The sequence below is a fragment of the Petaurus breviceps genome, unplaced genomic scaffold (genome assembly GCF_028583685.1).
Source record: "Petaurus breviceps papuanus isolate PSGF00001 unplaced genomic scaffold, PetGlider_PUasm1.0 90654, whole genome shotgun sequence".
Taxonomy (NCBI): Eukaryota; Metazoa; Chordata; class Mammalia; order Diprotodontia; family Petauridae; genus Petaurus; species Petaurus breviceps.
Window position 1 is genome coordinate 2623184 of NW_027187301.1, and position 26647 is coordinate 2649830.

Genomic DNA, 26647 nt, shown 5'->3' on the forward strand with positions numbered 1-26647 from the left:
AGAGAGAGAGAGAGAGAGAGAGAGAGAGAGAGAGAGAGAGAGAGAGATGGACAGGAGAGTGGGGGAGAAAAGAAGAGACAGGAAGATGAAGAGAGGGAAAGACAGAAGGAAAGGGAGATCTTAATGGGACTATTTACAATCATCATCATCACTTATTATCATATTGGTATGAATTAGCTATCATTATCATCTATCTTTAACATGGATTCATCTTTAACTCTTTGTCTCTACAACCTTCATTAAAAAAAAACCTCAAATATGCATAATGTTCATGTCCTGCAAAATGCTTTCATCACAACAACCTGGAGGATCTAAGTATTATTATTACCATTATACAGATGAGGAAACTGAGGCTTGGAGACATTAACTTGCCCCGTTACACTAGATCAAAGTACCACAGATGTAAAACTAGAAACGTTGAGGCTATCAAGAATAACCTGACTTCTATTTCCAAATGAAGAAACTGAGACCAACAGAGGTTTAAGTGACTTGCCCAGGGTCCCACAGTTAGTAAGAATCTGAACCTAGGTCTTTCTGACTCTAAGTTCAGTAAGTTGGGACTCTAAATTCAGGAGTCTTCCAACTACACCATTCATATCACACAAGGTAAGGGTGAGGGTCAAAATAAATTTCAGTGAATTTCAGAATCATAAATATAAAACAAGATGCAACCTTAAAGGCCAATCAGTCCAACACCTTCATTTTGTGGATAAGGAAACTGAGGCCCAGAGACGTTAAATGAATTGTCCTAGGCCACAAAGGTAATAAATTACAGGGGCAAGATTTGAACTCAGGTCCTCAGAGGCTTTATTCAGTATTCTTTCCTTTGTGCCACACCATCTCAGGGGTCATATTTCCAGGTAAAGCCGGTAGTGTTACAACAGGCTCCCAATCTTCTTGGCTACTCCCTGAAGGCTAGAGTTGTTTTCTTTTGACTATATACCGTGTTTCCCCGATAATAAGACACTGTCTTATTATTTTTTGGGGGACAGAAAAACACCAGAGGGCTTATTTTCAGGGGAGGGCTTATTTTAATGAACATTGACAGCAATTTTAATAAACAGGTAAATGTGAACAAAAAAATGTACCTTTATTCAATAAGCAAATCATTGGGGAAGAACAGGATGACGCGCTCACTGCTGCAGCTCTGATTGGATGCAGCTCGGAGCGCGGCGTGCGTTTCACCGGGGGAGGGGGACGGTGCATACAGAGGGTACCGTAATGTAGCGTGTAGCGCAGGGGATCACCTTCACTACAGTAGCAATCTTAATAGGGCTTATTTTAGAGGAATCTTACACAGTAAGGGGAGGGCTTATTTTCAGGATAGGTCTTATTATTGGGGAAACACGGTATATATACCTCAAGATTGTAGCTCTTTCTCAACTCCCTGAGAGAAACCACCTACAACACACACTAAGCCCACAAAACTACTTTGTTCCAGGTTAAAGGGTCCAAGAAGGTAGTCAATACTGGTTGTAATGAAACCATTTTAAATCTTTGCTCATAAACTTGTTTAGATCACATTTAAGACTAATGTGGAAATATGTTTTACATGATTATACATATAAAAGCTATATCAAACTGCTTACCATTTCAGGAAGGGAGGAGGGAGGAAAAAAGGGAGAGAGAAAAATTCAGAACTCAAAATTTTTTTAAATGAATGTTAAAAATTATCTTTACATGTAAATGGAAAAAATACTATTAAAATTGAATTTAGGGGTGGCTAGATGGCACAGTGAATAGAGCATCGACCCTAGAGTCAGAAGGACCTGAGTTCAAATCTGGCCTCAGACACTTAACACAAAACCTCGGGCAAGTCACTTAACCCTAATTGCCCCCTCCAAAAAGCAAAAAAAAAAAAAAATTGCATTTAAACTGTTTTATATTTTCAGAATGCTAGAAATGGAAATAACTTTATTCAAAAGCCACTAGATGACTCAGTCTCTTTCGAGCCTAAATCTATGATCACCTAATCCAACCCTCTCATTTTATAGATGAAGAAATTGTTGCCCTATTGATTCTCGCAAATGTGCATAACTAATTAAGCACAGGGGCAATACCAGAACCCAGGTGTTCTGACTCCTAGTTTGTCTCTAAGAATCATGGGATCAAAGGATCAGAGAATCATAGCATTGGAGCAGAGTTTGAGTTCAACCTCCTTATTTTATAGATAGGGAAACTGAGGCCCACAGAGACTAAATCACTTGGTCACACCATTCACAAGGTGCCAAACTGGGACTTGAACCCAAATGATCTGCCTCCAAATCCATTATTCTTTCTCACTGGATTTTCAGAGCAAAAGGCACCTTTTTAGGAACATCTACATAAAGAAAGAATCCTAACTACAGTACCCTCTGACAACTGTTGAATCAGCCTCCAATTAAACATTCCCAGTGATGAGTAGAGTGGCCCATTTCATTTTTGGGTGGGTCTACTAATTATTAATAAATTTACCTCAAATCTACCTCTGATCACTTTGCCCCCATTTTTTCCCTTCTGGGACATAGCAAAATATGGTCACTGTCGGATTGCCAAGGGTGGACAAGAGACTCCAGCGGATGCTATCCCAGAGTCCACCAGCTGGTGATGTCTGAACTTGATCTCTGGGACTGTGTTCTTGGAGGTTTCTCAGGGAGAGAAGCTGGAAGAGGAGAGAGATGGTTCATTCTCCATCTCTGAAGTGCTTGGGCAGGCAGAGTTAAGCAGTGGTGCTAGCCTCTGAATGCCCACTCCCTCCTTCACAGATTCTGATAGGCTGTGGTTTCTGGAAATAGTGACTGGACTGGGGAAATGCCAGAAATACTGTGGAGAACTGAGTGATGGCTGGTGAGACAATGCAAGCCCCTTGCCCAGACATCTACTTTTCCCCTTGCCTCCATGCCAGGGGAGGAAGCAGCTCTCATTGACTGCCCATCCCCTTAGAGTTTTTGTTCCTCTTTCCTTCTCATGAGGGGAAGAAGTCAAAAGGAAGAGAAGCTGATTCAGCCTCTGCAGGTAGCAGGGCAAACCACTGGCTTCCTCCCATCCAAATGAACTGTTTAGTTCCCCACTGCTCCCTTCACTGCTCTCATCTTATCCTTTCTTTACATAAAAGAGAATCTAAGGTCTGCTAAATCCTCCTTTATGTGATTAATACTAGTGAAGATAGAGATTTGAATCTCTCACGATCAGGGCTTTTAACCATATTTTGTGGCATGGATCCCCTTTGGCAGGTTAGTAAAGCCTGTGGAGTTTAAAATTTTCCAACCTATGATAAAAGAAACTGAGGCAGATCTCTGAGTCAATGGCACTTTATGAAAGGGTCCATGGTCCCCTCTAATGGAGTGGACCTCAAGTCTTCCTCACAATCTGTGATGCCCCTCTCCTCAAGACCTTGTTTGTATAGGATTTGATACCCAAATATGCAAAAGAGGCATGGCAAAATAAAGAATCTCATTGATTGATAGACTGTGCTTGAGGGCCAAAAATTAAGATGGGCAAGGCAAGAGGCATCTCCAGGGAGCAAGTTGTTGAAATGATCACAAGATGGTTACCTGCTCATGCTGGGCAAAAGAGGGTGGTCTGGAGGTACAAAAATAAGTTGGGGGACTTTCCAAAGAATCAAGGCATCTCACCTATCCTGGGTTTGGACATGGAATTTGAGCAAAACAGGATGGACATATCTTTGCCAGCATTCTTGTGGTTGCGCAATTGAGCTTCACAACTGTAAACAAATGGTGAATGTTGTATTAAAGTTTGAGGGCTCCTACAAGGACCTGTCTTATCTAATTATACCTATATGATTTATGTAAAATATAAAACTGATTAATACTGATTGGAATAGAGTAGGGGTCCTAGTAAATCATATCACACAAGCAGCCTATGGGCTTCTCAGAATAATATGCATAGAATTAAATACATAGGATGACAAAGGCAACTAATTATATTGAAGGAGAGTTATCAAAGTATAATTGTTGTTGTTGTTTTTTAAAGTTCAAGGACCCCAGGCAAAGAATTCCTACTCTAAAGCAAGAGAAGATAGTGATGCCATTATAAGTCACAAATTCAGTGGCGGCCTGTACCCCTAAGCAAGCAGAAGTATCCATAAACAGTGCAACCTATGAGCAGAGAGAGATTAATAACAGATATAAATATTCCCCTAGACCTAGGAGAAACCTTTCAGAAAAAATGAACCAAGTCCAGGAAGGGGGGATCTGTGATACCAATGAGATACTCTACCCAGATACCTGAGTCTCAGGTCTGGGATCCAAGCCTGAATTCTCTGCCTCTAAAGCTAGGCTGCTATCAGCACACCAGGATGACAAAGACCCTTTACAAGGAATTGGCAGAATAAAGGTGGAGAAGCTGCTCTCAATGAGAATTCACACTCTGATCAAGGGAAATAAAAGTATGTGAATAATGAAGATAAAAAAAGAAAATCAATTTCCCCTTCTCTAAAATGAGGGGTGTGGCCTAAATGACAGGTTCTTTCCAGTCCTAGACCTGAAGATCTTAAGAGCAAAGGAGTCCATAAAAGCTGTTCTAGAGAATTTGAGTGACAGGACACTTTTATTGGGGTGGAGAAGGGTGTGAAGGGAAAAGACAAGGATAACATGGAAGCCTTTATGGAGAAGGTAGAATATGAATTCAGCCTTGAGGGAAGGGGAACGTAGGTGGGGAGGCCTCAGTAGGCATAGATTAGGAGGTTGGGGAAGAGTCCATTCAAGGCATAGGGGTTAGTGTGAGCACAGGCAGAAAGAGGAGGGCAGAGCATTGGACCAGAGATTTGTCCAACTTGGCTACATAAGAATAAAGTGGACATCAGTGGAGGTCCCTGATTTTCTGGACTGGGGCATCTCCTATGGATCTGGCACTCGTCACTGAAGGCCTTGTGATTTGAAATGATAAAGGAAGTCCTGACTGGTCCCTGTGACTGGAGGCCTGTGTTTAACATGACTGGACCCTGAATCAGGAAGAACCACAGAGGCTTTCAAAGGAGAGGAGAAAAAGTGTAACAGAACACAGGAAGGATTACAATACAAAATAGTCAATTTAGAATTAGATTGCTGAAGATCTTGAATGCCAAGCTCAAAAGTTTAAACTTTATTCAGTAATCTATAATATAAAATGTGTTTCATGAATATAAACCAAAAAGTTCAAGTAGTGGGGTTAAAGGAGATTTAAAAATTCGTGGGAGAAGTAGAGGACCTAGAAAATCTGTCTGTAAACTAATAAAATGAACAAACAAAACAATCAACACGGAAGGCCTTAATACTCCTAAGAAAAAAAATCTGAGCATGGAATGAGAAAATGTGGATTCAAGTTATAACTCCACCATTTTCAAGTTATGTCAAATAAAGCTACTGATAGGAGAGTTTCATAAATCATTTGGTACTTGTGATCTTGGTTAAGTCACACTCTCTCCAAGACAAACAATCCTTTCCTCATTTATAAAATGTATATGACACTTTTATCACTGCTAAGACTGCTTTAGGAAGCAAATGAAACAAATATGAAGATAATAAAGTGTAATACGAATGTAGGGTATTTCTATTATTTCTAAACTTTTAAAATGAGATATAAATTAGTAATATATGTTAATAATAATGATAATAGCTTTTATAAGATATTTGAAGGTTTACAAATATTTTATAGGTATTATCTAGTATTACAGATACTAGAAATGATCCTCTGAGATAAGCGCTATTATTATCCCTGTTTTACAGATAGGGAAACTGAGACTGAGAAAGGCTAAGTGACTTGGCCAGGGTCACACAATTAAGTAAGAGGCAGGATTTGAATTCAAATTGAAACACCTAAGTAAAATTGTGCAAAATGGTACATTTAAAGATTAGTGGAAAAGTTACCTAATTCTAATCCTCTATAGATTACAAAATATAAATTTGGGTAATAGGACCACAAGCTTTGGGTTAGTTGTTTGATACCTTGTCGTTTAATAGTTTCAGTCATGTCTGACTCTATGTGACCCCATTCGGGATTTTCTTGGCAAAGATATTAGAATGGTTTGCAATTTCCTCCTCCAGCTCATTTTACAGATGAGGACAATGAGGCAAATGGAATTAAGTAACTTGCTCAGGATCCCATAGTTAGTAAGTAAGGCTGGATTTGAACTCAGGAAGATAAATCTTTGACTTCAGACTGGGCACACTATCTACTGCACCACATTGCTGTCCTAAAAGATACCTTAAGGTTCATCTAATCCAACCCCCTCATTTTAGAGCTGAGGAAAAAAGAAATCCCAAAGAGATTTTACCCAAGGACATAAATAGCACGTTAAGAATTTGAAAATAGTTCCTTTGACTCCAAATCCAGGGTTCTTTCCACCTTATCACAAGACCTTTCCATGACTCATCTGGACTCTTGACCCTTTAAGTAAAAGACTTTAGGGGGCACCCTCACTCCTACCAGTTATGAAAGTCCCAATCAATCAATCAACCAATCACTTGTTAAACACTTACTATGTGCCACACACTGTGATAAGCAGTGAAAATACAAATGTGAAAAGCAGGATAGTCCTTGTTCTCAAGGAGTTTATGTCCTAAAGTGAGGAGACAACACATAGAATCCTCCTGCTATAAGGACCTTCTCTCCATGACCTTACACCCCATAGGGGATGAATGGTAGGCTGTAGTCTAAAGGAGAGGCCTAGGAGAACAGTAAGGGAAAATCACATATGGAATTAAATGAAATTGAACAAAGGAGAAATTACCAAACCATTGAATATATACAACAACATAATAATATTATAAAATAATAATAATATATTAACAGCTAATACTTATAGGCTGCTTTAAGGCTTGCAAACACCTTGCATATATTATCACATTTGATCCTCAAAACCATTCGGTAAGGTAGTTGCTATTATTATGCCCATTTTAAAGAGGAGAAATCTGAGACAGGGTAAAGTTAAAAGACTTGCCCAGGGTAAGGCAGGATTTGAACTCAGGTCTTTTTGACTCCAAGTCCAGAGCTCTTTTTTTTTTCCTTTTTGGAGGGGGGGAAGGTAGGGCAATTGGGGTTAAGTGGCTTGCCCAAGGTCACACAGCTAGTTTTGTGTTGTGTCTGAGGCCGGATTTGAACTCAGGTCCTCCTGACTCCAGGACCAGTGCTCTATTCACTGTACCACCTAGCCACCCCCTCCAGAGCTCTTACCATAACCCCATCACTACTTCATGCATAACTGTAAACATAATTCTTACTTACTCTCTACCTCAAGAAAAAAATAGCAAAATGACACACTGATGTATTTATTAGTTGTTAAACATTTATTTGAATGGCTATGTAACTAGCTCTGTATTACGTATTAAAGATAGTAAAATATTAAACACAACTCCTGCCTTCAAGGTACTTACAGTGTAATTGGCAGAGACAAGACTTATGAGTATGAAACAGAATAATCAACAGTATATAATTAGTTGCTAAATGGTATACTATAATTACAAGTATTATTGGGCTTCAGAGAGATTAGAGAGAAGTGTAGGCAAGAGGAGTTGGGATTTCAATTTTTACAATTCTATTATCAAAGCTAATAATTCATTGATATAAGTAAGAGGGTCTTGAAATACATACACTTTCCTCATTTCACTGAAGTCATAGTGGACCATGGGCATGAAATGCAGGTAGATATAGTTAAAGTAACCCTTAATTTTGTTTTTCTTTTTTTTCCCCTAAAAGCTTGTCTTAAAGGAAGATGGAATGATGGGGAGAGCAGAGAAGCTTATATTTGGAAATGGCCATGATGTAAAAAGAAAATAAATAAAACTTTTTTAAAAGTAAGAGGCATTTAGCTTTTAGGAATTAGAAGGTGTATTTGCATTTCAAAAGTATTATTGTGAATGTCAAGATTGATGAAATTCACAATCAGGAAAAGTCATATTTTTAAAAAACCTTGTTAATCAAAGAAAGAAATTTCTCTTTCTTAATCTTGGGGGAGTGAAGCAAAAACAATTATGAATTTTTTTCTTTTTGGAGAGGGGAGGGCAGGGCAATTGGGGTTAAGTGACTTGCTCAAGGTCACACAGCTAGTAAGTATTAAGTGTCTGAGGCCAGATTTGAACTCAGGTCCTCCTGAGTCCAGGGCCAGTGCTCTATTCCCTGTGCCACTTAGCTGCCACCAATTATGAATTTTTGAAATTGCTTCTTTCTGTATACAATAAGCCTATATCTTTAAATCATTATGTGACATACAGATACATAAATCATATGTGTACTACAGGAAATTCATAGTTGCAGAATTTTCAGGCTTTAAGGAAAAATAAACCAAGTCTCTGCTTTATTTCTCTTGCCTATACATGTGTCAGTAACAAAAAACCCTTTGTTTTTCATGCTAATCCTCCAATTACCTTGACTTTGGGGTTATGTCAGAGTTATAGACTCAGACTGGGTGAGACCAAGAAATTGGCAGGAGTCCTATAAAATATAGCTGAATGGTAGAGTTTTGGACCCACCCATTATCAGAGAAGAATTATCTCTTAGGGTTTCCCCATGACAGTCTCCCTGATCCTCCCTTCAGGCTTGTTCCTTGTGTTATAGCTGACCTTTCTACCCTTGATTTCTTTCCTTAAGCTTTGTTGTTCAATTCAACAAATGTGTTAAAACACCTGCCACGTAAGGTTCTGTGCTAGGTACCGGGTGTACAAAGACAAAAACTGAAGTAGCTCCTGCTTTGGAAAAGAGGACATTCGGTTAGGGGATACACTGTGTACATAAGCAAATACTACAAATGCCTCCATACAGATTTATGTGTATATGTTGTCATTTCAAGATTCAGAGAGTATCAGTGAGTGAATCTGGAAGGCCCTGCTATAGGTGATAGCTTTGGAGCTATACTTTGAAGAAAACATAGAGATTCTATGAAGCAGAGATGAGGGAATACGTCCAGATGTGAGGATCACTTATACAAAAGCAAGGGAAGTGTTGTGGATGAGTAACTATTAAGAGAACATTTTGGCTGGAATAGAAAGTATGGGAAGGAGAACAATAGGAAATTACTGGAAATGTAGGTGAGAGCTTTGAATGCTAGACTGAAGAGTTCTTATTTTAACCTATACAAAGACAAAGTCACTGAAGATCTTTGAGCAGAGAGTATGATACGGTTTGGTTTATGTATGAGAAGTAGTGATTTGACAGTGATGTGGAGAATGGATTGGCTAGATGAAAGACCAGAGGCAAAGACCAGTTAGAAGGCTATTGCAATAGTCCAGGTAAGAGGTGAGGAAGGCCTGAACTAGAGTATAGACCATGTGATTAGAGAGAAGTTATCAAGTTTTCAGGATTCCCTTCTTTGACTCCTAGCAGTCCAAGAATGACTTTTAACTATCAGACTCTACTTCACTTGCTCCAAGTCTATACCTGATAGGGTTTAGGCCCTCATTTTGGGTCTCAACTTATAGATCTCTGCTGCCCTCAACTGGCCCCTAGGCCCTATAGCCTTCCTAGCTGGTTCCCATGGGTCTAGTTAACCCTTTGAGTCCCATACTCCTTTGGGCTTATAAAAAACACTGCTTAAATTCTTGGACATTACATTGTACTGCTTACCCACAGGATTTTAATTATATCTAAACAATCAGTCTGAGGAGAGTGAGTGAAGAACATTGAAGAAAGAAAGGAAGGAAGGAAGGAAGGAAGGAAGGAAGGAAGGGAATAAGGAAGGAAGGGAAAGAAATGAAATGAAATTGGTAAAGAAAAAGAATGAGAGAGAAAGAAGGAAAGAAGGAAGGAAGGAAGAGAAAGAAAGGGAGAAAGAGAGAAAGAAAGGGAGAAAGGGGAGAGGGGGAGAGAGAGAGAAAGAAATAAAGAAAAAAGGAAGGAAGGAAAGAAGGAAGGAAGGAAGAAAGAAAGAAAAAAGAGAAAGAAAGAAGGAAGGAAGAGAGAGAAAGAGAGAAAAAAAGAAAGAAAAAGAAAGGAGAGAGGGGGATTTGGTAGCTAATCTTCAGGATATGAACTACCAATTTAGTCAGGAGACAGATATAGTTGCTTTTCCCATTGGCATTTTATTTGGGAGGTCAGGGTCATTTCTATATCACCAGGAGTTAGAGTGGTACTTTAGCGGAGTTACATCTGTAATAACCACAAAAAAAGACAAGGTACTTAGTTGCTCACACAGTTCCGCACATGAGACACGGTCAGGGAAGAACCTAAATTCCAAATAGGAGAGATGAAGGGATATGGATGCTTCCTATCTGTGTCACCCTGGACCAGTCACTTAATCACCATGGGCCGCAGCTTCCTCATCTGTCAAACTGGTGATTTTGACGAGAGGCTTCTTAAGCTCCTAATAACAATGTTGGATGGGGCGTTTTTACAGCTCTTTCACAACAACCCCCTCGTGCTAGTGCTCGTTATCCCCATACCCTCATAGTCCTCGTTCTCTCTCTCCCCACACCCCAAGTGGGAATTCTCTAAGGATTAATTCTTAGCCCTCCACATTTCTCTTTTTATAGTCCCTTCTCTAGAGATTTTCTGTGCTCTCGAAGCTTTAATTACCACTTCTGCACAAATGACTCAAATGAGATAATATGCACAAGAGTACTTTGCCAACTTTCATGCTCTATATAAATTAAACTTCTTCTTGTAATGATTATAATGATATGCAGACTTGTGATTTAATTTGTGTTGTGCAAAGAAACTCCCTCTATCAATACAGATCAATACATGGCACTAGGAGACGCATCTAAGGAGCTAGAGTGCTAGACTTAGATTTCAGGAAGACCTGAGTTCAAATCTAGCCTCAGACACTTTTTAGCTAGGTGACCCTGGGAACATCCCTTTGACTCTTATTTGCCTCACCTTCCTCATCTCTAAAATGGGAATAATAATAGTACCTACCTCTCAAGGCTGTTGTAAGAATAAAATGAGATGAAATTGGTAAAGCACTTCATAAACCTTAAAGTAATACACATGCTAGTAAAGTAATACAAATGCGCTTAGCTGTTATTGTTGTTACACAACTAAGAGAGTTGCTTGGGCCCTGATAAATTGAATGACTTGCCCAAGGTCCTACAGTCAAGAGGTGTCAGAGGTGGGACTAGAATTCTGATCTTCCTGACTGCTGCCAGTCCTCTATCTACTGTATGGTACCACCTCTTATCAATATCATCATCATGACTCTTTCATTTATTTCTTCAGTCCTTACTGCTCACCAGAGTTCAAGTCAGTGGAATGAGAAATGAAAGACTGAAGTCAGACTGTCAATCCCACATTTGTGACCTTGAACAATTCACTTAATATCTCTCAGGGTCTCAGTTTCCTCATCTGGAGGTTAGACTAGAGGGTGCCTTCTTCTCTAGATGGATGATCCTGTCACTGCTAACTGAAGACTGGACATTTCAAGTTGGATCATTTCCAGCTCTGCTCTCCTGCCCCCCCTCCCATTCCCCACAGTTTCCTCATTTTGGACAATGGCTCTCTCTGTTTTCCCAAGCTCATCTTTTTCATCCAAATCAGTCAGCAAGCATCTTTTCTTCTATCAAAGTGTCTCTTGTGAAACAGCCTTTCCACTCCACTGACATCATGCAACTCTCCTTCCCTTTATGATACTTCATGGCAGCCAATCATGGGTGCACAATCTCATGTTTCTTATATTCTATTAAATTGTTAATTTACTAACTTTAATCATTTTAATATATGTATTGTGATCTAAATTTTCAGACGCTTATGTCATCTCCTTAATTATATTATAAATTTTCAGGCAAGAATGCTTACACTGATCCCATGCCTCATATGAACTAACACACAATAATAAATGGATAAGGTACCGATTGATACACTGGCCTAACAGGTTTCATTTGTTCATCTGCTCAGCATTATGTCATTCCTTGCTTAGAAGCTTTACCCTCAGGATAAAGTCTCAACTCTCCCCACTCTGTCATTTAAAACCCTTCACAAACTGGTTCCATCCTGCTGGTCCAAACCCAACTATCGATATTGCCCAACTTGAAGCTTTTGCCTCAATCCATAAACCCCTATTTTTAAAATCACTGACCCCAAAACAGAGCATGGTTAGTCCTCTTGTTATGCTGCCCCCATGGCCTCAGTCCTATTTCCCTGCACTCTGTCCTTAGATAGGAATGCTCCCCCTACCACAGCCAAAACTTTCCTTCTTCGTGCATTCTTCCCCAATCATACTACCCTACATTATCCCTTCCTGCTTTAAAATGTTCAATAGAATTGGCCTCTGAGCCAGGAAGGCCTAGGTTCAAATCCCTTCTTTGAAAAATACAGCCTAGGTAATCCTGTCTAAGTCAGTTACCTCTCAGTCCTTTAGACAATTCTCAAATAATATGTTACTGAGTACTGACCTGGTGGAGGGAGTTGGCTCATCATACCAATGCAATCCTTATCCCTATTCTGCCTTTTGCTACTGTATAACCTTTTGCGTGACTCTTCCAATCCAATCCCATCATATGCTTCTTGAGGACAGGCAGGGCATATTTGGTTCTTTAGAACATCTGCACAGCTAAGCATGTGAAAGGTATGGGGTAAGTACTTTGAAAAATGAAGGGACTTTTTTTTTTACTTGCAGAAGGAGAAAATAAATGCTTATTAATTGGAAAAAATTGAAATGAAAATTACATTAAAAATGAATGGAGGGGTGGCTAGGTGGCACAGTGAATAGAGCACTAGCCCTGGAGTCAGGAGGACTCGAGTTCAAATATGGCCTCAGACACTTGACACACTTACTAGCCGTGTGACTTTGGGCAAGTCACTTAACCCAAACTGCCCTCCAAAATGCAAAAAAAAAAAAAATGAACAGAGTGTGCCCTTGGGCAAGAAGTAACTTGCAATTGTTGAGACATTTCTTTGAGTCTAGGTTGTACAGAAGGTGCTGGATAACATTGAGAAAAAGACATTTCTTACAAGGTATTCTCTAGACCAATTCAATTCCAGCTTCATTTAATGGAAATGATTGAGAAAAGGCATGATGAGGGGCACTGATCCTACTAGTCCAAACAGGGGCTTTACCACACCCTTCAAGCACCAGAATCCCGCTCTTGCCCATACCCATCCCTCAAGCACAGACCCGGTTGATGACCTGCCGAGCACAAGTTAAGCACTGTTTCCTAAGCTCACTTTGATGAACACAAAGGCTTGCCGTCAGATTCAAAACTCTTGTTAGGCCTATTCCTTTAAGGAGTTAAAGGGTCTTCTGCCTATCTGATTTACATCCCAGCCAGTGTCTCAACCTGTTGGTTCTTTCTGATGGGATGAATTCCCTAACTGAAGTATCCTTTAAAGAACACGGTTCCTGTCTTAACATGTCAGCCTTTAATTTTTCTCCCCATTACTCTCCTTTCACACTTAACCCTATTGAAAGTCAAAAAGCCAGTCAGACTGGCCCTGACAGCCCTTTGGATGGAAGAACTGAAGCATGATACACATCTAGAGTAAAAAAGAAGGCCCGGACCTGTGATTTCACCAAGTGAGAAAACCTCCTCCATCTATGCAGGTGAGCACCTCCTCTGCAGTCTATGGATTTAGAGATTTGAGGAGAGCACTGAAAAGTCAAGTGATATGCCCAGGGACCCCCAGCCCAGACGTGAATCCTTATCTTGCTGGTTCCGAGGTGAGCTCTCTATCTATTACACCGCAATGCCCTTCAGACTCCATTTATTGAAATTGTTGGAATCTTTTACAGCTTCCTTATCTTTTAGAGATTAAGACAGTTTATATAAAAACAATCTGGTTATCTTGGAGCTGCTGAATCAAAATGGGAGGAGGCTTTTGGCAGTTTAACACATACCAGTCACACAAATAGATGCTATGTCCTAGTCAAGCAACTCTTTATAGTGACTATTTTTCTCTGTTGACTCTAAGATTCCCCCTCCCCAACCCTTCAGCTGACCAAGCCAACTGACCAGGGAAGGGGAGTAGGAAACACTTTTGTCACCCTTGGGCTGGGCTGTACCACCTCCTAGCACAGAATAAGATATTTCTATCACTGTTTAATAGACTGGGGCAAATCCTAGAAGTCCTCATTAGGTCCTTTCTGTCCTTTTTCTCTGGCCCTAGTTGTGGTATGATGATAAAAGGGTAGGGGTCTAGCCATCTGTTCTGCTGCTGCTGCACATTTCTCTCTACCAGTTCTAGATCAGAGCTCCAGAGACTTTGCCTTAACTCTTACTTCCATCCAAGGGGAGCTAATCCACTCAGTGCTGGGATTTTTCACTGGTCAGAGTTACTCTGTTGATCCTCACCTCAGCCCTCTATAGCCCAAGATCACCCAGACATCCACTGGGATATAAAGGACTAGACACTGAGGGCATCTTGCCATCTTCCCTACCATCAAGCACACATCTCACCCCCATATCCCTCCTCTAGGAATAAAATCAAACCTAATGCAGGAAAGGGTGTGTAGATCTACCCTGACATCCTCCAGCCACAGTTCCTCTAAGTGGTTAGACTCAAGCTCCCATCAGGAGCCACCCTTCTCCTTACTGTCTTATACCTCTAGAATACCTCCCTGAAGGCAAGGATTGCTTCGCTTTTGCATTTGTATTCCCCATGCCTAGAACCAAACAGAAGCTTAATGCTTGTTGATTGATAAGGATATCTTGGCCAAAATGGGATCAGTTGTTGGTGATCCCTCCTCTCCTGACCTGCAATGGTAGAGGAAGCTTCCTCATGGTGAATCCCTTGAATCAAGGAAATCACAGACTGGATCTGTGTACATGCAGGCTCACACACGTACATACACAGATACACAGCAATATATTAGCCTATTTTTATTTACTGCCACATACATGTATATAACATGTGTCCATGGTAATATAACACATAGCAAAGTATATTCTCCAAGTAGAATGTAATCTCTTTGAAGGCAGGGACTGTTTTCTCTTTTGTCATCATATCCTCAGAGCATGAAACTGGCTGACACATAACAGACGCTCCATAAGTGGATTCTACTGACTCAATGCTTAGCTAGTAAGCAAGTGATATAGGTCCCTGCTTATGAAAACACGTGGCCCCAGAGTCTAGGATGGGAATGAATCTTCAAGTGGGGGTTAAGTGGCCCCAGCTGTGAAGGTTAGAGGGCTGCAGGGGCAGGAAGCCCAAGTACTTCAAACAGCCTCATCACAGCTGGTGTCCCAACCCCAGCTCGCTCTACTCAAACAAGTGACTCATACTCAAAGTCCACTTTTATTGCCCATTGGTTACTCTGCCATGGGGTTAGGAATGCCCTGGATTGAGATATTTTGAAGGTCTTTGAAACAAGCCAATTTCCTCTTTCTGGTAGATTCTAAAGTCAGTCTCCTGAAGCAAAATCTCTTTAGGAGAAACATTTCCCTTCTTCATGCTGAAGTATACTCTCCTTCTGAGCTTCTTTTTCTAAAAGGTCTCTGTGACAAATTTGAGCCAGATCAAGATTCTCTCTGGAATGAGTTTCTTCTCTGATTACTTTGCCTTTATATTAAATTCAATTCAAGTAAGAGGCTATGCTATCCTCAGAGTGAGGAAGACCCAAGTTCAAGTTCTACTACCGATACATACTGTTTGTCCCTGGGCAAGTCATTCAATCACTCAGGACTCCAAGGCAACTAAGTTGCAGAACAGCTGTGACTCTGCACTGGTGAAGAGGATTTTCTCATTGGGAGTTCCCTATAGTAATAAAATCACAGATATGGACCAAAAATAATGTGTCAGGCACTGAGCTAGACATTGGGGAGAGAGAGATGCAAAAGCACAAATGAGGTGGTCTCACATGCAGAGAATGGACAAAATACTTTATACAAAGTAAATACAAAATAATCTTGGCAATAATGGGAAGAGGAGAATGAAAAAGACAATTAAGCAATAGGGGTGATGGGAAAAGGCTTCCTGTAAGAGGTGGGATCTGAGCTCAGCCTTGAAAGATGTCAAAGATTCTAAGAAGTCAATGTTGGCAGATTCCAGTCATAGGGGATTGTCTGTGCAAAGTTTCAAAGACAGAAGATGGAATATCATACACAGAGAACAGCAAGCAGACCGGTTTGGCTGGAATACAGAGGGCACAAGAGGAGAAAGGTGTGCTAAATCAAGCAAGGTAGACTACAGTCAGATGGTAAAGGACCAAAATACCAAACAGAGAAGGTTGTATTTGAACCTAGAGGGAATGGTGAGCCATGGGAGCTTCCTTAGGGAGAGAGTGTCATGTTCAGATGAGGGCTTTAGGAATATCAATTTGGCAGTCACGTGGAGGATGGACTAGAGGAGACATCTGAAGGAGGAGACCCATTAGGAGACTCTTAGAAGAGTCCAGTAGTAAGGTGGTGGCTTCATGAGACAAGAGGAGACAGATGTAACTGGTATGTTATCATGTCACTTGGATTTGGAGGATTCCAGTCAAGGTCAGTGGGCAGCTCAGTGACACAGTAGATAGAGTGTCAGGCCTGGAGTCAAGAAGGCTCATCTTCCTGAATTCAGACACTTACTAGGTGTCTGTGGGCAAGTCATTTAACCCTGTTTGCCTCAGTGTCTTCATATGGAAAAAAAAAGTTGGAAAAGGAAATGGCAAACCACTCCAGTATCTTTGCCATGAAAAGTCCAAATGGGGTCACAAAGAGTCAGAAATGACTGAAATGACTGAACAACAACAGCTCAAGGTCAAGCAGGTGAATGAGGAAAAGATTTATGTAGGACCAACAGGTTACATACAGTGTTAGCCATTTAGCAATCATGAGCAAAGTTTGTTATAAACTCTCTCGCTGTGCGCCATCATTACCCCATGAGTCTGGTGGGAAAGGACTCAAGGAAGATGAAATCACTCAGCACTGATGTCATAATTGCAGCATGTGTGCAGCTCCTTCAGCTTTTCCAAATAATTTCTCATTTCATTCTCAAAATCCCATAAGTTAAGTAGAGCAGATTCCCATTTTACAGATGAAGAAACTTAGGTCAACTAAGGTGAAGGGCCTAAGAAATTAATGACAGAGCCTGGAACCCTGACCAGGTCTCTTGCATGTTCCACTAGACTGCACTGCTTGAAACACCTCAATTAAATGATCCAAGGGATTGATCCCTTCTCTTCCCCAAAAATTATAAGGGAGGGAAGGACAAAAGCATGGTCATAGAAGAGGTGACCAGGGAGCTAGGGATCCTCCTTCTTTCCAGGTCCTTAAGAACAGGAAAAATTGGGGTGGCTAGGTGGCGAAGTGAATAATGCACCGGCTCTGGAGTCAGGAGGACCTGAGTTCAAATCCGACCTCAGTCACTTAATATTTACTAGCCAAGTGACCTTGGGCAAGTCACTTAACCCCAACTGCCCTGCCTTCCCCGTCCAAAAAGCAAAAAAAGAAAAAAAATTAGGAAAAATTCTTAGCAGTTAGACGAAGGCATAAGAACCTGCCTTAGAGTCCATGGAATGGACAAAGCTGTTTTACAACTGAGTCCATCCCTGAGCTAGGAAGACTCCTAAGTCCCATTCTGCCAACACAAGGCTGGAGACCCAGCTGGGGTAAGGAGAAATCATGGAAAGACAGAAAAAGTTCTCACCCCAGGACAATGACCGAGCAGGGAAGGCACATGAGGAGATGTGGAGAACACAAATTAAAGGGAGACAACAAAAGGATTAGGGCATCTATCCAGATAATTCTCCTGGAAAGCAATCAGTGTTCCCTCTCCAATTGTCTTCACATGAAAAAGTTTGCAGGGAAGATCATATTCAAATCATCAAAAGTAAAAATATTCTTTAAACTCCTCAGGTGGCTGCCTTCCTTATTTGATGTTCACCCTTTCTAAACTATTTAATCATGATTATTCTCTAAATCCACCGGTTTTCCAAACCTGCCACCCAAATGAAGTTTTGTAAAAAAAAAAAAAAAGCAGTGTCATTCATGAAGATTGATTAAAAACTGGGCAATTCTCTTCTCTCTGGGACTCAGTTTTCTCATCTGTAAAAAGAGGAGATTGGGGGCGACTAGGTGAAATAGTGAATAGAGCACTGGCCCTGGAGTCAGGAGTACCTGAGTTCAAATCCGGCCTCAGACACTTAACACAAAAAAAACTAATGGCGTGACCTTGGGCAAGTCACTTAACCCCAATTGCCCTACCTTTCCCCCTCCAAAAAAAAAAAGAGAGATTGAACTAGATATCTAACACCCATTGTAACCATGGTATTCTATGATCAAAGGTCCTGTGATTTTTGACACCCTTCTTTCCTTTCTCGGTGACCCATTTTCAGTTCTACATCCCCACTGTAAATGAGGAAAGAATGGTCTAGGAAGTACTCTGTAACCCTACTGTACTATATATTAGCTATGATTGCTCATGTTTATAGCACCTTAGGGTTTGTAACATGTTCTCCATGTTTTAACTCATTGGAGCCTCAAAACAACCCTGAGGGAGAGGTGCTACAGATGTGGTGATTGCCTCTCCTCACTTACAGAAGGGGAAAGTAATATATAAAGAGGTGAAGAGATTTGCTCATGATCAGACATCCTAGTTTCAGAGACAATCTAATTTTGTTAATTCAGATACTTTGTATCACTAAAGTGTTCTGTATTAGAATGTCCCCTACATTTTCCCTTCCAGGGATGCTATCTCTCGTCCCCCTCCCAACTATTCTTTAATCACATTATAGATTGGGTCAATAACCTTTAGAATTCTGGCACCCTTTGCCAATGGTGTATAATAACACTAATAATAATAATTAATAGAAGCAGGTAGGTAGTGCCATAGATAGGAATGCTGAGACTGGAGTCAGGAAGACCTGGGTTCACTCAGATACTTGTCTCATCTTCCTTATCTGTAAAATGGGTATAATAATAACGCCTACCTTCCAGGATTGCTGTGAAGATCAAATGAGATAATATTTGTAAAGCATTTAGCAGAGTGCCTACAATGGTAGGTGCTTAATAAATGTTTATTCTCTACCCCTTATCCTTATAAGAAAGCTCCATTATAGGATTAAATGTCCTTGAATCTCTTCTTTATCCTTTCCACTAATATACATGGACATGGAACAGAGATTATTATGACCACTTGGCAGATTAAGATACTGAGGTACAGTGCTTATATTTTCCTTAGGAAAAAAAAAAGGAACAAAATCTAAATTAAGCAATTGGATTTGTACTCTGTATGTGGAAGTGACCAGATAAGATTAGTACTTTGTAATATTTGTAGTTGACTGCACACTCCTTTCAAGAGATGTGAGAATATAAAACACATTGAACATTCAGTTAAGCAAGTATAGATTATCTTTAGCCAATGTTTGTTACTAAGTAGCTTCTCCTTTCTAGGAGAATTAAAAGAATTATGGAAAGACTTAAACGAAATTGTGCAGGAGAAAGAGAGAGATAAGAGACAGAGAGAGAGGGAGAGAGAGAAAGTTCAAAAGGACAGCACCAGGAAGCAAACAGCATGTTTTTGCAAGCTGTAAACAACAGAGGTTAATGGTTTCTTATACAATCATTTTTTATTCTTGTTTGGTATTTGAATGTTTGTTCTAGTTGCTGCCTACATGTTTAGAAAAATCAAAATAAAGTGGAAAGTCAGGGGAGGAAAATGTGGTTTAGCTGCCTATTACTCATGAACCTTACCTTTCCTTCAAACCTGGCTGTGCCACCCTCAGGGACACAGAGGTTCTTGGGGGGCAGGATGAAGGTGGGGGCCTCATTTAGGGAGGAGCTGAGTCCTGAAGGTCCAGAATTAAGAGAACTTTTGGAAATGTGAGTTGAAGCAACTAGTTTCACGTCTCCCATGGTCTTAGCTGTAAAAGAGAAAGAGGGAGAAAGAAGAGTGAGACCCCACGTGCACACACACACACACACACCTTCCATCCCCCACCCCTGCTGGCATATATTTCAGCTCTCACCGACACTCAACAATGCCACCAGTGCACTCTTCCTTAGCATTGTAAATGTGAGGGGCTTCGGGTCTTAATAATCCTGATCTGGTTCCCACCAATACCAGCAACACACTTCGGAACTCATACCAAAGGGAGAGAGAAGGTTCCATGGTCCTTCAGATACACAGGTTCCCTCTGAAGAACCATCGCCACAAATCCCTGAAATTTGCCGGTTGTCACCAGAGCAACCCATGATCTCTGCAAAAGCCAAGAGGATACTCACCTCTTCCTCTAAGAAGAGACCCCTTTGGGTATGCTGATGAGGAACTTGCATGTTTTTCATAGCATTGGTGACATTCAATCAGTATGTAAATGTTTACTAAATCATAAGAGGGCAGAGTCATGGCCTAGACACGTGAGATGACTCAAGCAATCAAATATTTAAGTGACTACAAGGTGCATATATGGCCCTAGTCATTGGAGATACTAGTACAAAGAATGAAAATAAATCTCTCTTCTCAAGGAGTTCACATTCTAAACGGGGGAGATAAATACGTATAGAAATGCAACTGCAAATTAATTAAATAAATGCAAGGTAGTTTGGAAGTGAGATCACTGTTGGGGAAAGCAGGGAAGGCTTTTGAGCTTCACCTTCAGGAAAGACACAGACTCTATCAGAGGCAAGGAGCAAGAACATTCCAGGCATGTGGGATGGCCAGTGCAAAGGCAGAACTGGAAGATGGAGTAAACTTTGTGAGACAAAAATTGTCTCAGCTCCTGGGAATCAGATTCTATTGAGATTTGTGGTATTAGAAATTTAAACCAATAAAATTTGAAATACATATTAATTCTTTTAAAATAATAAGAAAGCTTTTTCTGAAAAAAAAAAAAAAAACCAACACAATATTTTCCAAAATTAAAAAAATTGAGAAGAGTGGCATAGTTTTACATGTTTTTGCAAATCTCTTTAATGTTTGGCCTAATAGAAGACAGCTGGATTCTCATATCTACTTCTGCATTCAATCTGTTGTGAAATGTTACTTTGGTTAAAATGTGTAAAGAAAATTCAGTCACACAAATATGTAATCAGAAAAAAGGGGGAATATTTGAGGAGTATTTTCATAGGCAAATAATGCCTTAGTACTATTATGAAAATAATTCTGATGTTGCAGACCCTTTGGAGACTCTTAGGGTTCTGCGGACCACACTGTGAGAACCTCTATCCAAGTCTAACAAAAGGGAGACGATACAGACTTCTGAAAGTCAGAGGAGGCCAGGGTTGATGTGGTGAAGCTTCCTAAAGGAGATTCAATTCAAATAATTATGGAATCACAGTATGTTCAATTAATATTTATTAAACTCTTAACCCTTAGCAAGACACTGTGCTTGGTAATAGGGATGTTAAAAAAATACAGTCCATCCCCTCAAAGAATTTGGGGTAATGAAACATGTACACAAATAAATGAACTCAACCCAAATCATACACAGGAATCACAGAGTTCGAGCTGGAAAGGACCTTAGGGGCATCCAATACATCCTTCCTCATCTGAGTGATGAGGCCCATTGAGGTTAAGTAAAACATATGGTCACACAAGTAGTAAGTAACAGAAGGAGTAGTTGAATCCCAATTCTCTGACCCCAAATTTAGTGTCCTTTTCAAGATAGTTGGATTCCTCTTCTCTTAGGCAACATTGTGTAGGATCACATGAACAGCAAATGTTAAATTTGAAGAAAAAGAGAGCTCTGACAACTAAGGAGATCAAGAAAGGCTTTCTATAGGAGAGAGCAGCTGAAGCAAGCATTAAAGGAAAGGATTCTAAGAAGCAGACATAACATTCCAGACATGGGGGCAGCCTATACAATGACATGAAGGCAGGAGATGGAATGCCAAATCTGAGGAAGACCCAGTAGGGCATTTGATTGGAACATAGGACAGTGAGTGAAAAGGAATAATACAAAATAAGTCTAGCAGAGTAGTTCTATATGAAGGAAAGGCAAAAAACAAAAAAAGCTTTGTTGAAATAGGGGGATGGGAAGGAGAGAGAACATTTCAGGTGTAAAGGTGGTCAGAGCATGTAGGAGAAAAGGTCTGGGTCAAGCTTCAGCAATAAGCACATGTGTGTGTCTCTGCAAGTGACTGGGGCCCAGGCCTTTCCCATGCATGCTTCATGGGATGTCTACTGTTACACAAATTTAGAGACTAATGTATAAAGGCAAGATGGGATCATACAAGTTACACACGGATGGTGGTAATCTTGGCTGGATCATTGGGGCTGTGTTGAAAAGTAATGGATGGTTGTTAGAACACTATGTTTTTGCATTTTCATATTTATGCTACTAACTATGGATTTGTAAACCTAGAATATGGATAGCTACTGAATCACTATTAGGTATTATGCCTGCAAATTAAGCATACGGTCACCAAGAGAATGGGCTATTTTCTCATAATCCTAATGAAAAAGCTCTTTAAAAAATAATAGCTATCAAAGGGAATAATTATCACAGTTCTATAGAGAACACGGGGCTCAGGATATGTTGTGTTGGTGAGAATGCAGCCCTCTTACCAATGAATCAAACATTTCTTAAGCACTTAACTCTAGGGATACAAAGGAAATTTAAAAACAGAAACAAAAAACAACATTCTCTGCCCTAGAGGAGCTCACACTGTCCTGGGGAAAACCATACATAAAATCATATGTAGTCAGCGAGCTTATTACCAACATACTCTATTCTAAGCACTATGCTAAACCCTGAAGACACAAAGAAAAAATTTTAAAGCTTCCCTCCCTCAAAGAGCTTACGCTGTACTGGGGGAAACTATACATAAAAACAATACTCAGGCCTCTGGTGTGAATCTAGTAATTTTTCTTAACTGTATTTTCTATTAAAAATAAAACTTTGCTAAATTAAGAACTATCATAGTTATATATACACAGATATATATATATATAATATCCATACAATCTGTATATATGTGCAAAGAGATGTATATATCTATATACATGGGGGTGCTATGCTATTTAAAGAAATACAAACACCTAAGTACTCTGGTATCTTTCCTAAATTTAGTTTAGTTTAACCCTAATTCTTTTTTTAAAATGTATTTTATTTTTAATTTATGGAATAAAATAAACATTTCCATAACATAATAAAAAAAGATAATTGCACATGAAACAGCAAATCAATTATATAGAACTTGTTATTCCTTTTAAATATATAAAAGTTAACATTTACATTTCTTTTTTTTCCTTTTTTTCCTTTCCCCTCCCCCCCATGGCTACCATTAGACAAAAGATACATATATGTAAAATTATTCAATACATACTTCTATTTATCAGTTCTTTCTCTGGATGTGGATAGTGTCTTTCTCCATATATCCTTTATGGTTAACTTGGGTGTTTAGAATAGTCAAAATAACTTAGTCACTCAAAGTTGTTCTTAAAATAACATTGCTGTTACTGTATACAGTGTTCTCTTGGCTCTCACTTCCCTCCACCATTTCCTGTGAGTCTTTCTATGCCTTTCTAAGATCATTGAGCTCATCATTTCTTATAGCACAGTAGTATTCCATAACAACCATATACCACAATTTGTTCAGTCATTCCCCAATTGATGGGCATCCCTGCAATGTCCAGTTCTTTACCACCACAAAGAGAGCTGCTACAAACATTTTAGAATGTATAGGTTCCTTTTCTTTTTTCTCTGGTTATCTTTGGAAATAGACCTAGTGGTGGTATTGCTGGGTCAAAGGATATAGGCAATTTAATAACTTTTGAAGCATAATCCAGATTGATCTTCAAAACGGATTAACCTTAATTCAATATTTGACTCTGCATAGCAAAATTCTTCCCTTTTTTTGGTTGTCTAACATACTACTCATATTCACCAGGTGTTCAAGTTTTACCTTTTGACTGGTGATAGATTCCCATTCAGGGCTCAGCTATCTCACTGTTTAACTCTCTTTTATCTCTTTGTAAAGTAAATTAGCCTCATTCCCCCAAGGGGCAGGGGTCTTTTTCAAATAATAAGAGAATAGCCTCCATCTCTCAAAAAGTAAGGGCCTCCTTCCCCTCCCCCCATAAGTGGTTGCCAAATTTTCCCTGACTAATTACCTGCATATGCATAGAATGGTCTCCTGTGTATAAAAGAACAGGTATCCTGAAGGGGTTGGGAGTTTCTGCCTTAACCCTCAATGCCTACCAGGTGCAGAATATTATTAGGTACCGGGGAAAAATAGAAGGTTTAAGGTGAGATACAGTCCTTATCCTCATGGAACTTAGAGCACATACCGTGTTTCCCCGATAATAAGACACTGTCTTATTAATTTTTTTTTTTGTTAAGAAAAACACCAGAGGGCTTATTTTCAGGGGAGGGCTTATTTTAATGAACATTGACAGCAATTTTAATAAACAGGTAAATGTGAACAAAAAAATGTACCTTTATTCAATAAGCAAATCACTGGGGAAGAACAGGATGACGCGCTCACTGCTGCAGCTCTGATTGGATGCAGCTCGGAGCGCAGCGTGAGTTTCAGGGGTGGGGGGGCGGTGCATACAGAGGGTACCGTAATGTAGCGTGTAGCACAGGGGATCACCTTCACTACAGTAGCAATCTCAATAGGGCTTATTTTAGAGGAATCTTACACAGTAAGGAGAGGGCTTATTTTCGGGATAGGTCTTATCGGGGAAACACGGTAGCTCTAAGATGCAAACACAAGTCCACAATACGCAGCATTACATGGCAAGGGAATAAGAGACCTAGAAGGAAAGTACCATTTGAAGTCACAGGAAAACCGCTTAGAGAATTATAGAATCCCAGAGTGGGGAAGGACATCGATGACCCCAGAGTTCATCTAGGCTCCATATCTCAGAGGAGGAATCCCATCTCCAGAGATTGGTTATCCATCTTCTGACTGAAGATGAGAAGTGATGGGCAACCCCCTCCACTCTTGGTGGAGCACATCTTTCTTTATATTGAGTCATGATCTGCCTCAATGTAAATTCTACATACCAGTTCTACCAGTTTTGCTCTCTGAGACCAAGCTGAAAAAGTCAGTATCTGTTGTGTGCAAAGCATTGTGCTAGGTACTGCGGATGCAGAAACCATTAATTTTCTAAAAAATCCCAGTTTCTATTCTCAAAGAAATTTTTTCCCTTCCTTCCTTCCTTCCTTCCTTCCTTCCTTCCTTCCTTCCTCCCTCTCCCTCCCTTTTCTCTCTCCCTCTCTCCCTTCTCTCTCTCCCTCTCTCTCTCTCATTCTCTCTTCTCTCTCCCTCCCTCCCTCCCTCTCTCCCTCTCCTCTCTCTCTCTCTCCCTTCTCTCTCTCTCCCTCCCTCTGTCTCTCTCCTCTCTCTTTCACTTTCTCTCATTCTCTCTCTCCCTCTCTCTCTCCCCCCTCTCTTTTTCTCTCCCCCTCTCTCCTCTCTCTCTCTCTCTCCCTCCTTCTCTCTCTCTCTTTCTCCCCTCACCCCCTCTGCCTGACCCCAATGTTGACTGACACAGAAGATTTGACCCACCCTATTTATAACCTTGGCGAGTTCACCCATCCTTAGACAGTCTGATGCCTCCCCAACCCAGGGATTCACCAAATTGTGCCAGACTTAGTGCAGATATTACCTAGTAAGCTTTACCTGTCCTATAGCAATGAACTGACATCCTACCAGATACATGACAGGCCAGAAGACAGTCCTTCATTTTTATGCCTATTTACTCTCATAGCCCTTAAAAGAGAACTTTCACAGAATATTTAAAAACATATGTAATCATAAAAGAAAGATTTGTAAATACAACTAACAGTGGTTTCTGTTGAAGTTTTTTTTTTTTTAAACAAAGCCAATACCACATCAGAAAAGTCTGGTAACTCCTTCTCCCTCTTCTATAGAAGGAAGCTTATACTATTTGCATTCTGCTGTGGCAGTTACAATGGAGAGAAACTGCTTTTATTCTCTCATTCCTCAACACCTCGAATATTCCAATTATCCCGTCTAAGTATCTCCACTAAAATCACAAGAAGAAACACACACACACAAACCATAAAACAAAGCTTCAGGAGCTAGAAGAAGGCGGGGTAAGGAAGGATGGAAGGGAGAAGACTTTCTCTTTTGCCACTGAATTCAGAACATACACTTGGACTGGGATGGAAAGCTGAGCTCCAAGGACTGATCTCTGTCCTTTTCTACCCAGCTCCTCCTGCCCTCCGTCCTAGTAGGTGTTTGGGCAAAAAGGATGAAGCTTTTTTTAAAATTAATTTTTTTAAACAATCAAATCCATCCCCTCCTCCTTATTTCTTTCTTTTGAGAAAGAAAACCAAGAGCCATTACATACATATACAGTCAAGCAAAACAAAGGCCCTATCAGCCAAGCCCAAAAAACAATGATCTCAATTTGCACTGAAAGCATCCCTCTCAATCAAGATATCATTTCATTCTAATTCAATAGTTCTCCCGCATCAGGGCTGGTCACTGCATTGATGGGAGTCTATGTCTTTCGAAGTCATATGCCCTTACAATGTTGTTGTTAATCACCTCAGACTGATGTTAGTTCATAGGTCTAAGAGGGTGAAAGCATAGAAGGAACCCCATTCCCTCTCCCTCAAAAAAGAGGAAAAAGTAACCAAATCCAATTACAGCTTTAGAAAAGACCCACGCTCAACACATTTAAACAGTTTTGTTTTTTTTTCTGGAAAAAGTGAACTATGGAAGACTAAAAGAAATTTGAAGGACATTTGCTAGTAAATGGGAGAACTATGAATCATAGGATCAAATATAAAATTCTCTGTTTGGGTTTTAGAGCCCTCCCAATGGGCCCTTTCCTACTCATCTGGTCTTCCTGCACTTTAAGCCAGCTTGACCTCAGCCTTCTTGCAGTTCCTGACATGCAATAGTCT

At 40.2% G+C, this 26647-nt stretch overlaps 1 protein-coding gene and 1 long non-coding RNA gene across 7 annotated transcripts in view; one reads left to right on the top strand and one right to left on the bottom strand.

The window, feature by feature from the left end:
* MYLK (myosin light chain kinase) overlaps nucleotides 1-26647 on the bottom strand; it is a 449378-nt gene that overhangs the window by 282077 nt on the left and 140654 nt on the right. For all 5 annotated transcript variants that reach the window (XM_069064950.1, XM_069064948.1, XM_069064951.1 and 2 more), the window contains one exon: nucleotides 19515-19684. In XM_069064950.1, the coding sequence (XP_068921051.1) occupies nucleotides 19515-19676 (162 nt within the window). In that variant the 5' untranslated portion in view covers nucleotides 19677-19684. The remainder of the gene's footprint in view (nucleotides 1-19514; nucleotides 19685-26647) is intronic.
* Nucleotides 13284-26647, top strand: part of LOC138143716 (uncharacterized) — a 35827-nt gene continuing 22463 nt past the window's right edge. Inside the window, exon 1 of one of the 2 annotated variants that reach the window (XR_011163784.1) lies at nucleotides 13284-13564. This is a non-coding gene — a long non-coding RNA (uncharacterized lncRNA). The remainder of the gene's footprint in view (nucleotides 13565-26647) is intronic. The other variant, XR_011163783.1, reaches the window with a different exon arrangement.